General features: G+C 41.5%; 1 protein-coding gene across 1 annotated transcript; it reads left to right on the top strand.

Moving 5' to 3' along the window:
• Positions 1 to 11011: 11011 nt before the first annotated feature.
• Positions 11012 to 14493, top strand: LOC139576868 (frizzled-10-like). The gene is made up of 2 exons (XM_071403414.1): positions 11012 to 11775; positions 12041 to 14493. Exons 1-2 carry the CDS (start codon positions 11764 to 11766, stop codon positions 13793 to 13795), a joined length of 1767 nt encoding a protein of 588 aa, XP_071259515.1. The 5' UTR covers positions 11012 to 11763; the 3' UTR covers positions 13796 to 14493.
• The last annotated feature ends 8049 nt before the right edge of the window (positions 14494 to 22542 follow it).

A 22542-nucleotide genomic window follows, 5' to 3' on the forward strand; every position in this document is an offset into this window, starting at 1 on the left:
TGAAGGTGAACGGAAAGGCTCTGGAGCAACGAACCGCCCTTGCTGTCTCTGCCAGGCCGGTTCCCCTCTCTCCACTGGGATTCTCTGCCTCTAACCCTGTTACAGGGGCTGAGTCACTGGCTTGCTGGTGCTCTTTCATGCCGTCCCTAGGAGGGGTGCGTCACTTGAGTGGGTTGAGTTACTGACGTGATCTTCCTGTCTGGGTTGGCGCCCCCCCTTGGTTTGTGCTGTGGTGGAGACCTTTGTGGGCTATACTCGGCCTTGTCTCAGGATTGTAAGTTGGTGGTTGAGGATTTCCCTCTAGTGGTGCGGGGGCTGTGCTTTGGCAAAGTGGGTGGGGTTATATCCTTCCTATTTGGCCCTGTCCGGGGGTTTCTTCGGATGGGGCCACAGTGTCTCCTGACCGCTCCTGTCTCAGCCTCCAGTATTTATGCTGCAGTAGTTTGTGTCGGGGGGCTAGGGTCAGTTGGTTACCTGGAGTACTTCTCCTGTCTTATCCAGTGTCCTGTGTGAATTTAAGTATGCTCTCTCTAATTCTCTCGTTCTCTCTTTCTCTCTGAGAACCTGAGCCCTAGGACCATACGTCAGGACTACCGGGCATGATGACACCTTGCTGTCCCCAGTCCGCCTGGCCTTGCTGCTATTCCAGTTTCAACTGTTCTGCCTGTGGTTACGGAACCCCTACCTGTCCCAGACCTGCTGTTTTCAACTCTTAATGATCGGCTATGAAAAGCCAACTGAGATTTATTCCTGATTATTATTTGACCATGCTTGTCATTTATGAACATTTTGAAAATCTTGGCTCTCTCTAATTTTCTCCTTCTCTCTTTCTTTCTCTCGGAGGACCTGGGCCCTAGGACCATGCGTCGGGACTGCCGCCCGTGGTGACTCCTTGCTGTCCCCAGTCCGCCTGGCCTTGCTGCTATTCCAGTTTCAGCTGTTCTGCCTGCGGTCATGGAACCCCTACCTGTCCCAGACCTGCTGTTTTCAACTCTTAATGATCGGCTATGAAAAGCCAACTGAGATTTATTCCTGATTATTATTTGACCATGCTTGTCATTTATGGAAATTTTGAAAATCTTGGCTCTCTCTAATTTTCTCCTTCTCTCTTTCTTTCTCTCGGAGGACCTGGGCCCTAGGACCATGCGTCGGGACTGCCGCCCGTGGTGACTCCTTGCTGTCCCCAGTCCGCCTGGCCTTGCTGCTATTCCAGTTTCAGCTGTTCTGCCTGCGGTTATGGAACCGCCACCTGTCCCAGACCTGTTGTTTTTCAACTCTTGATGATCGGCTATGAAAAGCCAACTGAAAATTATTCATGATTATTATTTGACCATGCTTGTCACTTATGAACATTTTTGAACATCTTGGCATAGTTCTGTTATAATCTCCACCCGGCACAGCCAGAAGAGGACTGGCCACCCCTCATAGCCTGGTTCCTCTCTAGGTTTCTTCCTAGGTTTTGGCCTTTCTAGGGAGTTTTTCCTAGCCACCGTGCTTCTACACCTGCATTACTAGCTGTTTGGGGTTTTAGGCTGGGTGTCTGTACAGCACTTCGAGATATTAGCTGATGTACGAAGGGCTATATAAAATAAAATTGATTGATTGATTGATTGAAATATACAGTGAATCAGCAAACATGCACTGTCAACTGTGGGACCTTATATAGACAGGTGTGTGCCTTTCCAAATCATGTCCAATCAATTGAATTTACCACAGGTCTACTCCAATCAATCATGTTGTAGAACATGTCAAGGAATCAATAGAAACAGGATGTACCTGAGCTCAATTTCAAGTCTTACAGAAAAGGGTCTGAATACATATGTAAATAAGGTATTTCCGTTTTTTTTTAATACATTTGCAAACATTTCTAAAAACTTGTTTTTTGCATTGACATTATGGGTTATAGTGTGTAGATTAATGAGGATTTCAAAAAAAATCAATTTTAGAAAAAGCTGTCACGTAACAAAATGTGGAAAAAGCAAGGGGGTCTGAATACTTTCCAAATGCACTGTACTGTATGTCCCTATGGTCAGTGATACCGTTCTGCCAAAGTTCCAGGTATTCATTGATGTCAAAATGTTTTTCTTCATCACTGCAGCAAATTTAATCATATTAAGTAAGAAGCAGTATTCTGAAAATGGCAATGTACAGTACATTTGGTGTATAGAATGGTGTCAGTGCAAAAATCAAGCCATGATGTTGAAGGAATTGTTCATAGAGCTCAAAGACAGGATTGTGTCGAGGTACAGATCTGGGGAAGGGTACCAACCATTTCTGCAGCATTGAAGGTCCCCAAGAACACAGTGGCCTCCATTATTCGGAAATGGAAGAAGTTTTGGAGCCACCAAAACTCTTCCAAGAACTGTCCGCCCGGCCAAACTGAGCGATCGGGGGAGAAGGGCCTTGGTCAGGGAGGTGAACCCGATGGTCAGCCTGACAGAGCTCTAGAATTCCTCTGTAGAGATGGGAGAACCCTCCAGAAGGACAACCATCTCTGCAGCACTCCACCAATCAGGCCTTTATGATAGAGTGGCCAGACGGAAGCCACTCCTCAATAAAAGACACATGACAGTCGCTTGGAGTTTGCCAAAAGACACCTAAAGGATTCTCAGACCATGAGAAACAAGATTCTCTGGTCTGATGAAACCAAGATTGAACTGTATGGCCTGAATGCCAAGCGTCACGTATGGAGGAAACCGGGCACTATCCCTACAGTGAAGCATGGTGGTGACAGCATCATGCTGTGGGGATGTTTTTTCAGCGACAGGGACTGGGAGACTGGTCAGGATCGAGGGAAAGATGAACAGAGCAAAGTACAGAGAGATCCTTGATGAAAACCTGCTCCAGAGCGCTCAGGATCTCAGACTGTGGCAAAGGTTCACCTTCCAACAGGACAACAACCCTAAGCACACAGCCAAGACAACGCAGGTGTGGCTTCGGGACAAGTCTCTGAATGTCCTTGAGTGGCCTAGCCAGAGCCCGGACTTGAGCCCAATCAAACATCTTTGGAGAGACCAGAAAATAGCTGTGCAGCGATGCTCCATATCCAACCTGACAGAGCTTGAGAGGTTCTGCAGAGAAGAATGGGAGAAACTCCCCAAATACAGGTCTGCCAAGCTTGAAACGTCATATCCAAGAAGACTCGAGGCTGTAATCGCTGCCAAATGTGCTTCAACAAAGTACTTTGTTGAGCATTCAGACCCTTTACTAAGTACTTTGTTGAGTGCGTATGTAAATTTGATATTTCCGTTTTTCATTTTTAATACATTTGTAAAAATTCTAAAAACCTGTTTTGCTTTGTCATTATGGGGTATTGTGTGTAGATTGATGAGGGAAAAAGCGATTTAATCCATTTTAGAATAAGGCACAGGTATCTCAATCACTCTGAGCATGATAAATCTAGTCCTCATCATTATGGCTCTTTGTCGTTATCGATACTAATTTCCTCTCTCTCTGCACCAGGCAGCACAGGAGCCTCCTAGCCCTGCACACAGCCAGCCCAGTCCGAGGGAGTCCAGGCAAAGGAGGAAATCAGTAGCGAACATATTGCTACAGGCTCACACATTTTTATCTGTTTTGAATGAGTCAGCTTTAATTTAGCTTTGCTCTCCATTTGCTGCTTTTGGGATGGCTGCACACTGTACTGGGAGGAAGCCTTCATGAGGCTTTTCCTATAAAATAATCTCTAAAACCCAAAAGTATATTTTACTTGTGCGAGTGTCCCAAACTGATGAACTAGAAAACAAACACATCACAGGCCAGTGGTGTATAAGCACTTCGGTGCACCTTTGATAATATCTGCAAATCTGTGTACACAACCAATAAACTTTGATTTAATTTAATTATAGAGGTCCATCAATCACAAACAGCTCAGTTAACCGTAGATGATCTATTGTGGACAGATTTGAAAGAATGAGCGGAAGTCTATTTATGGAAGGATTTACGAGCAAGCAGAGCTAATGTAAGACAATGTGAGTACAGGGCTGGTATAAAGATATCCTCAATGTTGCTGAAAGAAGGGGGCTTCCTGCTCCTGTGAAGTAACAGGAACAGGAAGCTGGCCTTGTGCTCTGCTCTGCCAACCAGGCCTCCCTCCACCGCACTCCCACATCCACATCATTAGAGCAGTGTAATGATTGGGGAGTGATTTTATGAAATCACCCAAGGTCGGTTAAAGATGGCTGCCCTTCGTTCACCCATTTCTACACTAGTTTCTCTTTTTTGGAGCAGAGACAAAAAGGTCTAGGCAGAGAAAAGACCAATGCCTTGCTAGGGAGAAAGGGAAGGGTCTAATCTAATTTGGTTGGAGCAGGATGGATGTGTGTGTGTGTGTGTGTGTGTGTGTGTGTGTGTGTGTGTGTGTGTGTGTGTGTGTGTGTGTGTGTGTGTGTGTGTGTGTGTGTGTGTGTGTGTGTGTGTGTGTGTGTGTGTGTGTGTGTGTGTGTGTGTGTGTGTGTGTGTGTGTGTGTGTGTGTGTGTGCTCGGCTGTGTTGCACAGTGTGAGGGGACTGTGGGAATGGTGCAGGAGGACTGTGGCTCTGAATGGAACCTCCAGAGCCAGAAGCAGTGGGGAGTCTCCCCAGACGCACTGATTCCAGGATGGCCACTCAAAGAGGGATTAGAAAAGAGAAGGCCTTCCTGATTAGCAATTCACACTCAAGTGCCCCCACGAAGACTCTGGCTAATATTTCCATCAATTCTCCTCTCCAATGAGAGCCTTTAGTTGTTTACACTTTTATTTATTTTTTTATCATCCTCGTTCGTTGCTCCTTCTAAACTGGAATGTTCGTTAAACACTCTGTGTTCAGAGAAACTTCGTTAAGTAGCAAACCAAGTCTTGCACCACAGATTCCCATCGCATCTAAAATTACTTTCCCAGCAAAAATGTGTTTTGCAAGCAGTTAACTGTAACTGTTTTGGTTCAGTGCTCAGTCTGGAGCTGGTGAGCAGACTCCGAGGGGACGCCTTCTTCTCCTCCTCCTCCTCTTATGGCTGTTAAACGATGACCACTTGAAAGGAGGATGAAGTAGAACAAACTACTAAACTAATATTGCCCTTTTCAAAGGAGCCTCAGACATTATTGGATCTGATACATAACAAACATAATGAATTACAACACTGTGTTTATTGCAGGACTGTCACCGTGCGGGTGAGACTTTCCCCGGTTGTATGGATGCATTCGTCATCATCAACTCCCTACTACTCCACACTATAAAAACTAGCAGCTTTTAATCCAGTGGTGTAAAGTACTTAAATCAAAATACTTTAAAGTACCACTTAAGTAGTTTTTTAGGGTATCTGTACTTTACTTTGCTATTTATAGTTTTGACAACTTTACCTTTTACTTCACTACATTCCTAAAGAGAATAATGTACTTTTTACTCCATACATTTCCCCATTTCCCCTACATTTTAATGCTTATAGCAGGACAGGAAAATTGTAAAATTCACACACTTATCAAGAGAACATCCCTAGTCATCACTACCGCCTCTGATCTGGTAGACTCACTGAACACAAATGCTTCATTTGTAAATTATGTCTGAGTTTTGTTGTGTGGCCCTGGCTATCTGTAAATTTAAAAAACAAGAAAATTGTGCCATCTTGTTTGCTTAATATAAGGAATTTGAAATGATTTATACTTTTACTTTTGATACTTAAGTATATTTAAAACCAAATACTTTTAGACTTTTACTCAAGAGTATTTTACTGGGTCACTTTCACTTTTAATTGAGTCATTTTCTATTAAGGTATCTTTACTTTTACTTAAGTATGACAATTGAGTACTTTTTCCACCACCTCTTTAATCATCCACCAAAACAGTGGACACATACCACCATTGGGTTGGTTTTCCACTACGGGCTGTTCGACTCGCTGCATCCACGACACCACTGCACCAGTAGACTAGATTATATAAGGATGGCTGCTTGTGACTGAGATAAAGCAGCCTTTCATGGAGCTGAGTGAGGAGGAAGAGTTGAAAAATTTGCCCTCATTAATAAGTCATTTTTATTGAACTATTAAAACCATATGTGCAAAGAATCCTGGGGGCTTTGATGTTTTGCAGGGCTTTTAAATAATTAATTGCCGGATTCATATGCATTTCCTCAAAACGTCTGACCCTTTACCTAAACTGATGCTCTTATTAAAGTGCTTGCACTTCAAATGGGAAAGAAAAAGGTATATTCTTGCAGACATTTATGGAATATTCTTAGTAAACTGGGCTACGGTTTCTCACTTATTGTTCTACCATCTAAAGTATATTCCTCTACATTTTCTGTTGTCATTCACACACTCTGGGTTGGACAGAAGCAATATTTGACCACCTTTCCGGACTAAACTTTTTTAGTGAATTATTACTTATGACTGACACGAAGTAATAACGGCCATTTACATTACAAACACCTGAGCCTTATTGGTAAAATATCCCCTGTACTATCTAACAACATACAGTGGGGTGGATGTTCAAGCAAGACTACAACCCCAAGCACACATAAGATATCCCCAAATAAATGGTTAATTGGCCACAAAATCCAAATTTTGCAATAACCATCTCAGTCTCGACACTTGAGACGCATCGAAAGCCTGTGGTTTGAATTGAAGACGGCAGTCCATAAGTGCAGACAAAGGATATCAAGGATCTGGAAGGATTCTGTATGGAGGAATGGTCTCAGATCCCTCACAATGTGTTCTCCACAATGTGTTCTCAAAACATTTGAGAAAAATGCCGTTATCCTCGCCATGGTAGGTATTGAAAGGTATTAAAAACAGAGGTGTCAATCATTTTGACCCCTAACTTTTTGAGAAAAAAAAATATTACTTATTAAACAAAATCTCTTTATCTGAGCAATTGTATTAGTATATATAATACAATTTCCCCCAAAAATGTGCATACAATATAGCTCAGTATTTTAATTATTTTTTTATACAGAAATCTTGGCTCATTTATCAGGGTGTCAATAATTTCAGACCCCACTGTATATAATTGGAGCAGAATGAACTAAAATCGAATAGTAAATAAATACATGTGATTGTGAGGGAGAACAGGAGCCCTGAACAATGCGCAGGGAATCTGGATAAATAGTGTCACCTCCAACAGAGAGGGTTGTTTCTTCTTATTGTGGGCCATGAATGAGGAGAAGAGGCCCTTGGTTAAGAAGATTATACCCCAACCCCACCCGTTCGTTTAATCAACATGCCCTTTCAGCTCTGCCAACAATACAAAACATGTCTAAAACGTCCCCCTCTCGCTCCCATGGCATACCTCTCTTATGTTGTAACAGACTGGGCTACAACTTAACCACAAGTAATTAAGGAAGATATTTTGCTTTATATGGTTTGGGTGGATTTGTGCCGTCACACCAGACAGTTGTATGAAATTGAATATCAGAAGAATGTTGGTGTCCAATTCAAAAGTATCACTATCATTCTGCCATACTCTATGCTCATCTTCCTATTTGAGACTTCATTAACAAAAAACATTAACTAAAATCATTTTATAAAATAGCTAATACGTTTTCCATTCATTTAAACTTATCAATATTCCCACAAGGACCCAAGGAGCTTTCTTTTTTCACCCTGTGCTTCTTTCATCCACAGTTAAATATGTAAATAAAATGTCTAAAGTCATTCTTCAAAAGGGAACAAAAGGAAAAAGGGAGCTGAGGGAAAAGACAGCCAGAAAATTCCTCCAATTCTCCATAACATTAGCCAGAGGGGGCCAGCTTCTAGCCAGAGCCTAGCAGCAGGGGAGCCAGCTCGCTCCATAGAATCACACATCTTAAATCCCACACACAAAAAAATAAAATATCTTTTCAGCTCCAGCCATCAAAGGGCCCCTTTCACTTTATTAGTTACAGAATTATCTCACAGTTGCTGATTTCTCAGAGATGGAACTGCAATGCACTGCTTGCTTTATAGAGTTGTTGTGGTTGGAAAGATTGCGATAAAGTTGATTGTGCATGCATGCGTGCGTGCGCGCGTGTGTACGTGCGTGCGTGCATACTGGGGTGGGGGTGAATCTATGAAAAGGAGAAGGGGGAGGTAGACAGAAAAAAGACAGAAATCACACAGTAGTAGCTAGATAAAGATGATATAGATTGAACACTGATTCCTCCCCTTTGCTTCTCATTTTCAAAGACATGTCATCATGACCAGCAAAACAATCATGAGAAGAAAGAAGAGAGCAAGAACAAAGATGCCTGAATTACAACAAACCAGTAGACTGTGTATTCTTATTAGGCTTTGTGACAATGTTATCTTGTATGTTTCACTAAACAAGCACAGATGGATAATAAGAGTGGATATCTGCTTTAAAAATATGTCCTAAACCCAGATGTTCAGTAAATGGAGATCCCAATTGCTTTGGCCTTGTGAATGCAATGCAATGCTATCTCTCCACATTAAAGTTGTCATCTTTTTAGACTATTAAGTATTGGTTACACAGTAAACGTCCTTCTGAATGAGAGCAACTGATCAGGCATGTCAGCTGTTGTCCTTGTAGGAGTTATTGTGACTGAGGAGGTATTAAATAAAAGTATTATAGATTCACGTGTTAAGAGGAGGAGGACGTGTCCAGATCTGAGACACAGGCAAATGTAGTAACCGTAGTTAGACGAGTATAAACAGCTAACCTGCAGGTGACACATAAGAAAGAGGGTATTATGTGTCCATAATGAAGTGTATTCATAACCTGTATTTATGTTCCTGCTCCGTCCAGACATTGGGCACCAACAGCTGAAATGCCACCAGTGAGATATGCAGTGCTAAACCATTTAGGCACGCTGGTGCCATGTTTCTCATCTTGCCCGAACACACTTTTTTTAAAGCACTGTTTACTTGTGATCTGGATTTCACCCGAGGTGGAAACCATGGGCAGACGAGGGTATAAATCTCCCAACTAAAGACTTTCACAAGGTAATGTGAGTTGAGCTATGAGGGATCTGGTGTCACAGACACTCTGGAGGGGCCCTCCATATCCTTCTCTCTCTGTCATGCCACCCTGCTGCAGAGGCCCTCGCCTCAACCATGGATCCATGCTGCTAGACTGCATGTGGTTCACTTTGAGGTCCATATCACCGCAGTAGTAACCACTCTCCCAAACTAGCAGCACTGTCATAGTAGAATAGTCATAATCAGCGAGAGACACTAAGGAAATCTAAAATGTCTTCAAGGGTATATCCAACAGACATGGTTCCTCTATCATGTACAGTTACATGCCATAGGGGATTGCATGTAGTGATTGTAGTGGGTGTGAGAACAGGTGCTGAGATAATGCTAAGCTAATACTGTTCCATCCAGGCTCATAATAGCCTCCCCTTTATTACCACAGACAGAGATGAGTAGCCTACATTGACTTCATAATCAGTTAATTTAAAAAAAGAGACATCGAAACTGAACTGAACCCAACGAAATCTCTTCTGAGATAACTTTAACAGGAGACATCATTAAAGCCTCACCAGACAGACTCTTCCCATCACTGCCTGTCTGTGGGAACAGACAAAGAGACAAATAACAGCCACCCTACGCTAATCATTGGCACTATGACACTACCAGAAGATAACTGCTGGGGTTAGGCCTGAACTGTGGTATGCACTGACAGCTCCTAGTGGTAACCCAGGCCTCTCCTCAGTGCCAAGATCAGATGCAGATGATGAATCAACTCCAACAAGACTGAAATTACTTTGTATCAGTGTTTCTCCTTCAGGCGCTTTCCTTTCGTCATAATCCACCCATTTACAATTGAGAACTAAGATGTTCTCATAGGTCATTATAGAATGGTTATAACCGATTTTCAGACATCCTCTTTTATTGAAAGAATAAACCGTATCATTTTGTGAAATAAATGTGCAAACAATCAGTTTTGTTATGATAGGATTTTCTTACAGAAAGAAGACTGATTTAAAATCAATCATGATGTAAAAGCTCTAGGCCTATATATGGGGCAGCTGGTAGCCTAGTGGTTAGAGCGTTGGACTAGTAACCGAAAGGTTACAAGATTGAATCTATGAGCTGGTAAAAATCTGTCGTGCTGCCCCTGAACAAGGCAGTTAACCCACTGTTCCTAGGCTGTCATTGAAAATAAGAATTTGTTCTTAACTGACTTGCCTAGTTAAATAAAGGTAAAAAAAATTATGTTCATTATAGACATGGGAGAAAAGCTTGAAACATGCTAGCATTTGTGTAAAGAAAAATAACTATAGGTCCAACTGTGTGATAATGGGTTTGAAAGTATCTTATAAAATGTTTTATTGTGAAAAGTGTCTGGTAAAATGTATGAGGGCTGGAAATTAAGTGTTGTAAATGACTGAATAGTAAATTGTGAAAAGGTTCCTACTTGGTTAGGAGGGAACAGGTGTGTTTAATGGAAGGTGGTGAGCAGCTTTTTGACTAGATTGGTCAAGTGGAAATATTACTGCACTTTGTGTGTCTGTCTCTTTTAAATGGACATACATGTGCAGACATTAAAGGCAGCAAAGATCCCTGAGGACTAATGTGAATATTTACATGTATGCCTGAAGGTGGCTATATGGATAAATTATAAATAGATGTCTGAGTCACTAAAAGCCTACTTAATGCTAAACATGGAGTTCATTCTAAGTACCTCCTGAGCATAAGTCCCTTGTATATTGAATATGGATTTTACTGTAGTTCAAATTCCACACAAAACAATGTAACCTATTCCTGAAACAATTACGAATGGGCTATTCGGTGATGAAATGGGGATCTCCATAGCCTACATCAGGTCATAGCCTATAATTATGTTGGAAATAGAAGGAAAACATTATTCACATTGTTTCGGCTAGTGGTTGCTTTAGTGGTTTTTTAACTTGTTGCTTTTTGTCAACACGTTAACGCACTCACAACGTCTCACAAAAGAGTTAAGGGGAATTGAGAGAGAAAAACTCTTATCTCAGCCTCATTCTATTTTCCCACAATGCACGGACCGTGAAAATTGTCAGTTGTGGCAAAGAAAAGAACACATCTATCTCGATTGGAAAGATACAGAAAGCCAGATGGTTTGTCTGGTGTGTTTGGTGTCTGCATATACCTGCGCTGGAACGTGCTAAATTCGGACACTTTTCTATTTAAAGTTTTAGTCGGAAAATGGGGCAAATGGCCAATGAGTAGTTTGCTGCGAACAAGCTCTAAAATGCTGTGATGGTTGGTCTACTCTACAGGCTGTTCCGCACCATTTGAAAAAAATCACCGTGTCAGTTTCATCTTTCTTATGCAAAGTAGCTGTCTTTGAAGGCGGATCTTTTGGCAGGTTAGCCCAGGACAGTGGCAACGACAAGCTCAAACGAGAAATGCCACCAACCAGTCCAAACTGAATAGGTCTGTCTCTGGAGTGGTTAGTCAGGAATAGACCTCAACTCTGTTTTAGTTAATAAGGTTACTACACCGTTTGCGTGGATTTATCGTACGCACTTAGGCTACTCAAACGCGGTGCAAGAGGAAGAGCAATTTAGTTGAGTTGGTAAATGACAGACTGGTTCCATTCGTGCTGCAGGACCTGATTTTAATGTCTATGTGCAGGACAGAGACTGGAGGATTCTGTCCTGACGTTGTTGAAACCGAGGAGTACTGTCCCTTAACGCACTTTTAGAAGCGTTTGTTTGGATCGGAAAACGTTTATCCAATCAGAAAAAGAACCAAGGCAGACAAAACAATAAATTGTGCAACGGACTAGGCACAACTACCGTAAATGCATTTAATCTCTTAACATTTTGGATTTTTCTGGAACAAATTGATACACTTCAAAGCATGGACATTATGGTAAGCGACCATTATTTTAAAAGAAAACGATTTACACTTTTTTGGAATTGTCTCTGGAGTTAAATTGTAATCAAAGGAATTAGACTACACGTAAAAAGGGGAAACAATGGTTTTTTCATAGACAATTGTGAGTTTTCATCCACAGTTTTGCACATTCATTAAAAAAGTATGCTACACAAAGCTTTTTAGTAGGCCTTTCCTGTATAGACGCAACTTCTGCTTTATCGTAAGTGACATTTTATCTTAAATTGTTTGCCACTAAAAGGTTCAAAGAGGAGAGACTATGCATTCCACTGCTAAACTGAGCCTCGTCAATGTGCTGCTGGTCTGTCTGAGTGGTGGCTGCTCAGCCATTAGCTCCATAGACCCTGACCGGCCGGGTGAAGGGAGATGTCAACAGATTGTCATCCCCCTATGTAAGGACATTGGCTACAACATGACAAGGATGCCCAATCTGATGGGCCATGAGGACCAGAATGAGGCAGCCATCAAGCTACATGAGTTTGCCCCTCTCATAGGGTTTGGATGCCACACTCACCTCAAGTTTTTTCTCTGTTCGCTGTATGCACCTATGTGCACAGAGCAGGTATCCACCCCAATCCCTGCCTGCAGAGTGATGTGTGAGCAGGCCAGGCAAAAGTGCTCCCCTATCATGGAGCAGTTCAACTTCCGCTGGCCTGACTCCCTGGACTGCTCCAGACTACCTACTAAAAATGACCCCAACAACCTCTGCATGGAGGCCCCCAACAACGGCTCAGACGAGCCCCCCAAAGGCTCCCACACCCAGCGTCCTGACTTCAGGCTTCAGCGGCCCATGAAGGAGACGGAGAGCAAGGAGACCTGCAGTAACCCAGGCAAGTTCCACTATGTGCAGAAGAGTGAGTCCTGCGCCCCCAAGTGCTACCCCAAAGTGGATGTGTACTGGAGTCAGGGAGATAAGCAGTTCTCTCTGGTGTGGATGGCTATCTGGTCCATCCTCTGCTTCATCTCCAGCTCATTCACTGTCCTCACCTTCCTCATCGACCCCCAGCGATTTAAATACCCCGAGAGGCCTATCATCTTCCTCTCCATGTCCTACTGTGTCTACTCTGTGGGCTACCTGATCCGTCTGTTTGTGGGGGCAGACAGTATCGCCTGTGACCGGGACAGTGGGGTCCAGTACATCATCCAGGAGGGACTGGAAAGCACGGGCTGCACCATCGTCTTCCTCATCCTCTACTACTTCGGCATGGCCAGCTCCCTCTGGTGGGTCATCCTCACACTCACCTGGTTCCTGGCTGCAGGGAAGAAGTGGGGCCACGAGGCCATCGAGGCCAACAGCAGCTACTTCCACCTGGCGGCCTGGGCCATCCCGGCCATCAAGACCATCATGATCCTGGTGATGAGGAAGGTGGCGGGGGACGAGCTGACGGGGGTGTGCTATGTGGGCAGCATGGACGTGAAAGCTCTCACAGGCTTCGTGCTCATCCCACTCTCCTGCTACCTCATCATCGGCACCTCCTTCCTGCTGTCAGGCTTCGTGGCCCTGTTCCACATCCGCAAGATCATGAAGACGGAGGGGGAGAACACGGATAAACTGGAGAAGCTGATGGTACGGATCGGAGTGTTCTCGGTCCTCTACACTGTACCTGCCACCTGCGTTATCGCCTGCTACTTCTACGAGAGGCTCAACATGGACTACTGGAGGAGCCTGGCCGTGGAGCAGAAGTGTGTTGACAGCAGCAGGAACAATGCAGAGTCTGAGGAGTGTGGTATGAAGAGCTCCATCCCAGCTGTGGAGATCTTCATGGTTAAGATCTTCATGCTGTTAGTGGTGGGCATCACGAGTGGCATGTGGATCTGGACCTCAAAAACACTGCAGTCGTGGCAGAATGTGTTTAGCAGGAAGCTGAAGAAGAGGACTAGGAGGAAGGCTGCCCGTGTGTTCACAAGCAGTGGGCCTTACATCAAGCCTCACCCAGCACTCAAAGCGCACAACACAAAGTATGAGCCTACCAGGCCCCCTCCTACATGCGTATGAGCTGGCGCTCTCACAGACAGTCTGCGAAACCAAAATCCTTCTAAAGCCCTTACCTAAAACAGACTTTTTAATCAGAGTGCCAACAAGAGACAACAATGTTCATATTTATTCTAAGTGTTTTTTTGTTATCTTGATCCATCTCAAGCTACAAGGACAGCCTTTGTTTAAAATATCTGCTACTCCTGGAACCACTTATCCATTTAAGAACATGATAGAGGGAAAAAACTTTTTGTTTCCAAGACAAAGAAATGGGAATAAACCATTTGGATGTGCAATAGATGTTTTCCTTAGTGACAAAAAAGACAGTACTGTAGAAACAGATGAAGACAATGAAGAGACTCTGACAAAGGGAGTGAATGGTCTGGGAGATCGAGACCCTTTAGTGTTGCGTTGTGTGGCTTTTTAATGGAAATCAAGGCAGTGTCACATGTTTAGACTGAAGTGAGAAAGCAGCTGTTGAAAGGGGCTCAGGATTGCATGGACTGTAGTGTGACGCAAAATCATGCCACAAATAAATCAACAAGCACTGGACATCGCAAAAGTTCCTATTTGTACAGACAGTTTTCCTGTTGTTGTATCTTTGCTGTTTTATAGCACAAGGGAGCATTTGTATATATTTCTTGAAGTTCATATTTTATAAAAAATAATAATAAAACATTCCAGTTTTAAATGTCCTAAACTGGAACTGTATATTATAACTGTGTGGGTTTTATATGTCATGTGAATGAGTTCACAATGGGTTTTACAAAAAGCACATTTCTCAATGACATTATTACATTGGACATTTGAAGATAGTCATCACTAACCATTGATGTGAAGGTATGGAATATTTCAATCATCCACTGTAGTGTGTGTGTGTGTGTGTGTGTGTGAGAGAGCGCGTGGAGCCGTGCACACACTTGACTTACAGTATCTCTCTTTTGAGAGGTTTATGCTTTTAATTACATAGACACATTGGTGTTTGATGTTAGCCTTATGAATACTCAGACTTCTGTTGATACCTGATAGAATGGAGTGCGCTCTCAATGAAGTACATACAGGATGAAGAAACAATGGCATCTGTACACGTCTGTTTTAATTGTTGAAAAGGAAAGCATCATGGGTAATCCAGAGCCCGCTCCCTCCATAGCGCATTTATTAGAGATGACTAATAGAAAAAAGTTTGATGACATCAAAGAGATTATGAACAAAGCACTTTTATATTATTGTAGAGTCAACCATTTTTAAAGCGAGGCTTTCATATTCCATTCCTATTAAAATGTTTCTGTTCACTTCCATGTTTCATACATAAGCTATAAGGAAACAAAGGCTTTTAAGTTTGTTTTGTTTTTGGTTCACAGTTTTTCCGTTTATTTGTAACATATGAAATCAGACCTTTTTTATCTAGAGCCTTCGATTTATTTCATCGCAAGAAAAAAGGTGCTAAACTCGAAGACTAGATAAAAAAGTGCCTGATTTCATGTTAGAAATAAACGGAGAAACTGTGAACCAAAAACAAAACAAACGTAATATGCAAATAAGGGTCTGATATGATCATCTCACAAATAACCTCTCACTCAAATAACTCAATCAAGTCAGGCTTTGATTATGTTTCTGAGATAATCAGTCCACTGCTTTTAATGTTTTTTCTCGAATTACAGTTCTGCTCTGACTTCTTTAGGCCTACAGATGAACATCTATGCAGTTAAGTTCAGATAACACAGATAATGATTTTGTTTTTGTGCTTTTTTGTCAGGCCACTGATTCAGTCACGTGTGTTTTCATGCGTGTGTGTTTTAGGGATGGGGATTATGCAATAATCCTACAGTCATTCAGGACAGGATTAGGCAGTTTGAAGGGTCTGGCTTTGAGAAGAGGATAACTGCAAACAAAATAAACAATATCTGTCATCTACCCTCCTCTTATCACCCAGGCATAGTGATATTTCTAAAGACACATCTGGCCTGGATTTCAGGCTATCGTTTTGACTGAGACTAGTTTTCAATAGCATGGTAGGCTATTGACAAACTAATATATTTGTTAGCGTAATTTGGGTGGGGGTTAAATGCTCTCACACTGTAAACAATTATGTAAACAGGCCGTCATTGTAAATAGGAATTTGTTCTTAAATGACATGCCTGGTTAAATAAAGGTTAAGTAAAATTCAGGCCACATCCCCTTCAAACTACAAGTCCATTTTGGAGCGGAAACCCCACTAATATGAGCCCAGCTACCCTCTGGGTTTTGTCTTTAGGATCTGGAGAGGTTACAGCACAATACCAAGTGTGTATAATGTCATTCTAATGTGTGGGTACCTTTTAGCCTATTAGACTTGAATACTCAACTACCAGCACTGAATTGCCCAATTTCATTAGGTCATACCATAAGAGACCATTTCAGAAAACACCAAAAAACAAGGATCATTGTGCACCTTCATTTTAACTTTAAGGTTTTGTGGGTTTTAATATGCATGAGAAGATCTCCCAGACCCAGGTATAATAATGTTGCAGGTTGAGTGTAAATATGTGCTCTCCCCTGAGGGCATTCAAGTTCCAGCATCAGCCCAACCCGTTTTAACAGTGAAAAGCACATGACTCACTGGCTGAATCAAATTCAAGCAGTGTCTATTGATACTCCGTGTTATGAAAAAGGTGAGTGTTTTCGAGGGCTTCAACAGAGGCCACCTGGATAACAGCCCCCAAGGTGTCTGGGAAAGCTGTAAATATGACAGTTACCAACCTCTTCCTCTGGAGCGTATGCTTCTAAGTTACTTCAGTGTTTCCATTTGAAAAGAAAATAGTATGTGAGCAAGGGCACAGTAGTGTCAGCCCAAAATGTTTTGGAATAAACTACACATGCTTCTGAATTTCTCTGAGGTAGAGTTCTTGTTTTCAAGACACTGTATCACAGATGATTAGACCTGCTATTCCTCATTGCTGGCATTGTTTTCCCCTAACAGTGCAAAGGCTTTATAGGTTTGGAGCTATGATTGAATCAACCAAGTGGCTCATTAGATAGTGTGTGTGTCATATGGCCCCTCTCATAGCCCAGTTGTTGTCCCTAGTGATGGTGTGGTAGACAACATGTTTTGTTTGTCCCAGTGGGGAATCTGGCAGCCGGCATGTGACTGGGGCTAAGGGTCTTCAGATCACCATATCTCAAAGAATGACCATGGCCCCAATCTGAAAGGCCTCACTCACCCCCCACAGCCCCTATCACACTCACTCTCTCATTCTCTCACCCTTCGCTTCCTCGCAACTTTTCCTCTCAACAACTCTCCTGTTAATACGACACTCACATACTGTAGTTCTCTACAGCAGCAGTCTTTTGGGGGAAGTGTACAGTGTTTGACAAAAGAGACCGGAGCTTCTGCTTGTGATCAGCTCACCCACTGGGCACAAACTGTTTGAATCAACGTTGTTTCAACCTAATTTGTCAACGTATTGTGACTTTAAACCTACGTGGAAAATACATTGGATTTGAAAAAGTAATCAATGTTGTTTGGAGGTTGAATTTTAAACCACGGGATTATGTCATCATGGTAACCACATTTCAACATAGACAAACCTTGTATAAAATATGTTGAATTTGTACCTTTAAAACAACATCAGATCTTCAACATTATTAATTGTACATGTACATTTTAGTCATTTAGCAACTTACAATTAGTACATTCATCTTAAAATAGCTAGGTGAGACAACACATCACAATCGCATCAAGTATCTTATGATGCAAAACGCAACATCATATGATCCAAAATGCATCATACTGGCTGTATTTCTGTATTTTGAAAGTCATATGTCTTGAAAAGTTGATTGCTGACATTCAAAACATTTTGGGACTATGTCAACAATGGACTCATGCAACTTAAACCAAAAGACTGCTTTTGGGTAGTTTTCCTTTAAAAATACTCTTCAAAGAGCACCTATGGAAAATTGCTTTATCTACCCTTTGGTCTCCCATCCAGGGTTTTAATCAAGCCAAGCGCTGCTTAGATATGATATTTGTCACTGACTATTAACAATGTGCTATCATGAGAATGATTGTTGAGAGATCGCCACTTACAGTTGAAATCGTAAGTTTACATACACCTTAGCCAAATACATTTAAACTCAGTTTTTCACAATTCCTGACACTTTATTTTAAGAATGTGAAATGTCAGAATAATATGAGATAGAATGATTTATTTCAGCTTTTATTTCTTTCATCATATTCCCAGTGGGTCAGAAGTTTACATACACTCAATTAGTATTTGGTAGCGTTGCCTTTAAATGGATTAACTTGGGTCAAACGTTTCGGGTAGCCTTCCACAAGCTTCCCACAATAAGTTGGGTGAATTTTGGCCCATTCCTTCTGACAGAGCTGATGTAACTGAGTCAGGTTTGTAGGCCTCCTTGCTTGCACACACTTTTTCAGTTCTGCCCACAAATGTTCTATAGAATTGAGTTCGGGGCTTTGTGATGGCCACTCAAATACCTTGACGTTGTTGCCCTTAAGGCATTTTGCCACAAATTTGGAAGTATGCTTGGGGTCATTGTCCATTTGGAAGACCCATTTGCGACCAAGTTTTAACTTCCTGACTGATGTCTTGAGATGTTGCTTCAATATATCCGCATCATTTTCTCCTCATGATGCCATCTATTTTGTGAAGTGTGCCAGTCCCTCCTACAGCAAAGCACCCCCACAACATGATGCTGCCACCTCCGTCCTTCACGGTTGGGATGGTGTTCTTCGGCTTGCAAGCCTCCCTCTTTTTCCTCCAAACATAACAATGGTCATTATGGCCAAACAGTTCTATTTTTGTTTCATCAGACGAGAGGACATTTCTCCAAAAAGTACGATCTTTGTCTACATGTGCAGTTGCAAACCGGAGTCTGGCTTTTTTATGGCGGTTTTGGAGCAGTGGCTTCTTCCTTGCTGAGCGGCCTTTCAGGTTATGTCGATATAGGACTCGTTTTACTGTGGATATTGATACTTTTGTACCTGTTTCCTCCAGCATCTTCACAAGGTCCTTTGCTGTTGGTCTGGATTTGATTTGCACTTTCACACCAAAGTACGTTCATCTCTGGGAGACAGAATGAGTCTCCTCCCTGAGCGGTATGACGGCTGCGTGGTCCCATGGTGTTTATACTTGCGTACTATTGTTTGTACAGATGAACGTGGTACCTTCAGGCGTTTGGAAAGTGCTCCCAAGGATGAACCAGACTTGTGGAGGTCTACAATTTCTTTTCTGAGGTCTTGGCTCATTTCTTTTGATTTTTCCATGATGTCAAGCAAAGAGGCACTGGGTTTGAAGGTAGGCCTTGAAATACATCCACAGGTACACCTCCAATTGACTCAAATTATGTAAATTAGACTATCAGAAGCTTCTAAAGCCATGACATAATTTTCTGGAATTTTCCAAGCTGTTTAAAGGCACAGTCAACTTAGTGTATGTAAACTTCTGACCCACTGGAATTGTGATACAGTGAATCATAAGTGAAATAATCTGTCTGTAAACGATTGTTGGAAAAATTACTTGTGTCATGCACAAAGTAGATGTCCTAACCAACTATAGTTTGTTAACAAGAAATTTGTGGAGTGGTTGAAAAACATGACTCCAACTTAAGTGTATGTAAACTTCCGACTTCAACTGTAACTAAATACTGTTGCTATTGCAGTCATTCCAAAGGGTAGGTTTAACAGAGCAAATAAAATATGACCATACTTTAGTCAGTCATCAACAGCTATAGTTTCAATTCAACAAAAAGAGACAATACAATAGGCCTAGGGTTTGATTTCAAATGTAATGATATTTAGTGATACTGAATTGTGTTTGATTGCCATTGCAAGCAAATATCAACATTTGAAGAACATCTTCTGCTTGGATAGTTCCATCTGTGCCACTGACTTAGTCTGGCTTTAATTCCAATGTATCTACAAATGAATAATGTATATGTTTGATTCATGTCTCCATCTCCACAAAGATCAAAGTTAAAGAATAGGACTAAATCAAATTCATGTAAAGTTTGATTTGATTTGATTTAGTCCTGTTCTTTAACTTAGATTTTTAGTTGAGATGGAGATGTGAATTCGACATCAATTATACATTTGTTGACTAAATGGAGTTAAAGCCAGACTAGGTCAGTGGCACAGATGGAACTATACAAGCTGAGGTAAATCTCCTTCAAATGTTGATTTTTGATTGAGTAGAAAACCAAACACAATTCAATATCACTTTTGAAATACAATAAATAACTTGTCCGCAAGTTAATAGGCTAACAAATTATATGTTGGATCCAAGTATCCAACTCAGCCAAAAATAAAAGTTAAAGAATGGGATTAAACCAGTGGCTCAGATGGAACTATCCTAGCAGTAGATCCAGATACTATATTTATTTATATTTGGTTGCGTTGTCAACCAAACACAATTCAAGACTACTTTTGTAATACAGTAAATAACCTAAAGTTAAGGCTATCTTACAAACTAATGCAACATTCAAAAACGTGCATAGGTCGTCGCAGGTATGTGGAGATCTTCACAATTGCTGTTATAATAGCAGATTGACATTTATTGTCATGAGTCGTGTTCTGGAGGCAGACCTGAGCGTATTCCATTTAGATAGGCTAGCTGCAAAGTCATAATTGACTCTATATATAAAAATGAATGAAAACAAACATTTTCATTTAAGGTTAGGATTAGGCATTAGGGTTAGCCGTGTGGTTAAGGGTAGGGTTAGGTTAGGTTTAAAAACAGATTTTATGATTTTGTGGCTGTGTCAGCTATTGACCACTCTGCAGAGCTGCCTATAGAACAAGATTCATGACAAAAAAACGCTAACCTGCGTTATAATTTGCGCAGAATCTTGAGCGGCATTGATCACTTGCATCATGTACATTTAATTAAAGTTCGCTGCAATCTGGGTCATTTGGTTCTGCTATTAAATGAAGCACAGTGATACATTCATCTGTTGTGTACATGAACAAAACATCTGACATTGTATTCCCATTTGAACTTTCCTGGTTGTTGTAAATGGCTGAAAGCACAGCATAGACATTTGGGTGACAACTGAACCAAAAAGAATACATTGTTTTTTCATTGGAATTTGGTTTTGCTTTTAGATGGTTGAAAGCATAGTGATAACACATTGGAAATTCTACACACTTTTGGTTTTCTTTTTGAGTGGGTGAATATACTGTAGGTTGTAATCTCATTGATCAACATCTCAACCAAATATGACTCAACTATTCACATTGAAATGATGTGGTGTGCCCAGGGGGTAGTTGAAAGTATCAAATCTTTGATACTAACTTGATTTAATTGAAACTGACTGGTTTTTCACAAGTTGGGATGGCAGATGGTAGTATTTTCACACTGTGTAATTGAGATGATGTTAAGCCTATTTGTGTGGCCGGGTGCTGTAAACATAAAGTTAATGTGACAGAACAGGCCTTCTGGAAGCAAGTCTCTGACTCAAATTCAGGGATGGGAAAACAAGCAGGGTAACATCATCACTTCAGTTGATCCCTTAATCTTCGGGATCGGTGTCCCGTCCACGGTACGGTTGAGCTAATGTAGGCTAATGGGATTAGCATGAGGTTGTAAGTAACAAAAAGAATCCAAGGACATAGGCATATCTGATATTGACAGAAAGCTTAAATTCTTGTTAATCTAACTGCACTGTCCAATTTACAGTAGCTATTACAGTGAAATAATGCCATGCTATTGTTTGAGGAGAGTGCAAAGTTTCAAAAATGAAAAGTTATTAATAAACAAATTAGGCACATTTGGGCAGTCTTGATACAACATTTTGAACAGAAATGCAATGGTTCATTAGATCAGTCTAAAACGTTGCACATACACTGCTGCCATCTAGTGGCCAAACTCTAAATTGCAGCTGGGCTGGAATAATACATTACGGCCTTTCTCTTGCATTTCAAAGATGATGGTACAAAAAAATACAAAAGCAAAGTTGTTTTTTTCTTTGTATTATCTTTTACCAGATCTATTGTGTTATATTCTCCTACATTCCTTTCACATTTCCACAAACGTCAAAGTGTTTCCTTTCCAATGGTACCAAGAATATGCACATCCTTGCTTCAGGGCCTGAGCTACAGGCAGTTAGAGTTGGGTATGTCATTTTAGGCGAAAATTGAAAAAACTCATACAGCTATAAAAACGATTACCAAATTCCTATTCCCTTGCCCCTACGCTTATTGTGTAGCTTTCCTCCCATTGTATATGAAGGTGTGGTGGAACCAGAATTCTGCCTTTCTACCTGTGTATTGGCTGCTGCTGCTGCTGCTGCTGCTAGCAGTCATAAAGTGCTCTGGCATGGTGACATAAATCAGGCTGTCTGGTTGACTGGCGGCTGAGACAGCTTTTATCAGGCTTTCTGAGGACGCCCCATGTCCTCATCCTCAGTTGCCTAAGCAGCACCTGTTTACTAGTCCAGGCCTGTCTGTTGGGAGTGCAGTACTTGGCTCTTCTCTCTTTCTCTGTCTTAGACCCATTACACACACACACAAAGGAATTTGTCTCTAGCTAGGGGGGAGCTCTCCCAGCATGAGCTCTCCCAACATGTAAGCTCCTGATGCACTAAAACAAATGTAAAGATTTGTTTTATCTTTTTATCTTTGAGGAGTGAACCCTGGCACTTCTTCCACTTACTTAACAACGTCAACAAATATACATAATTTGCCACTTGTAGAGCTGACCTTCCATTGGCTTTGGAGGGAAAGAAAAGGAACAGTGTACAGAATAAAAGTGATCTTGTAAAAAATGTTG

The sequence above is a fragment of the Salvelinus alpinus genome, chromosome 5 (assembly GCF_045679555.1).
Source record: "Salvelinus alpinus chromosome 5, SLU_Salpinus.1, whole genome shotgun sequence".
Taxonomy (NCBI): Eukaryota; Metazoa; Chordata; class Actinopteri; order Salmoniformes; family Salmonidae; genus Salvelinus; species Salvelinus alpinus.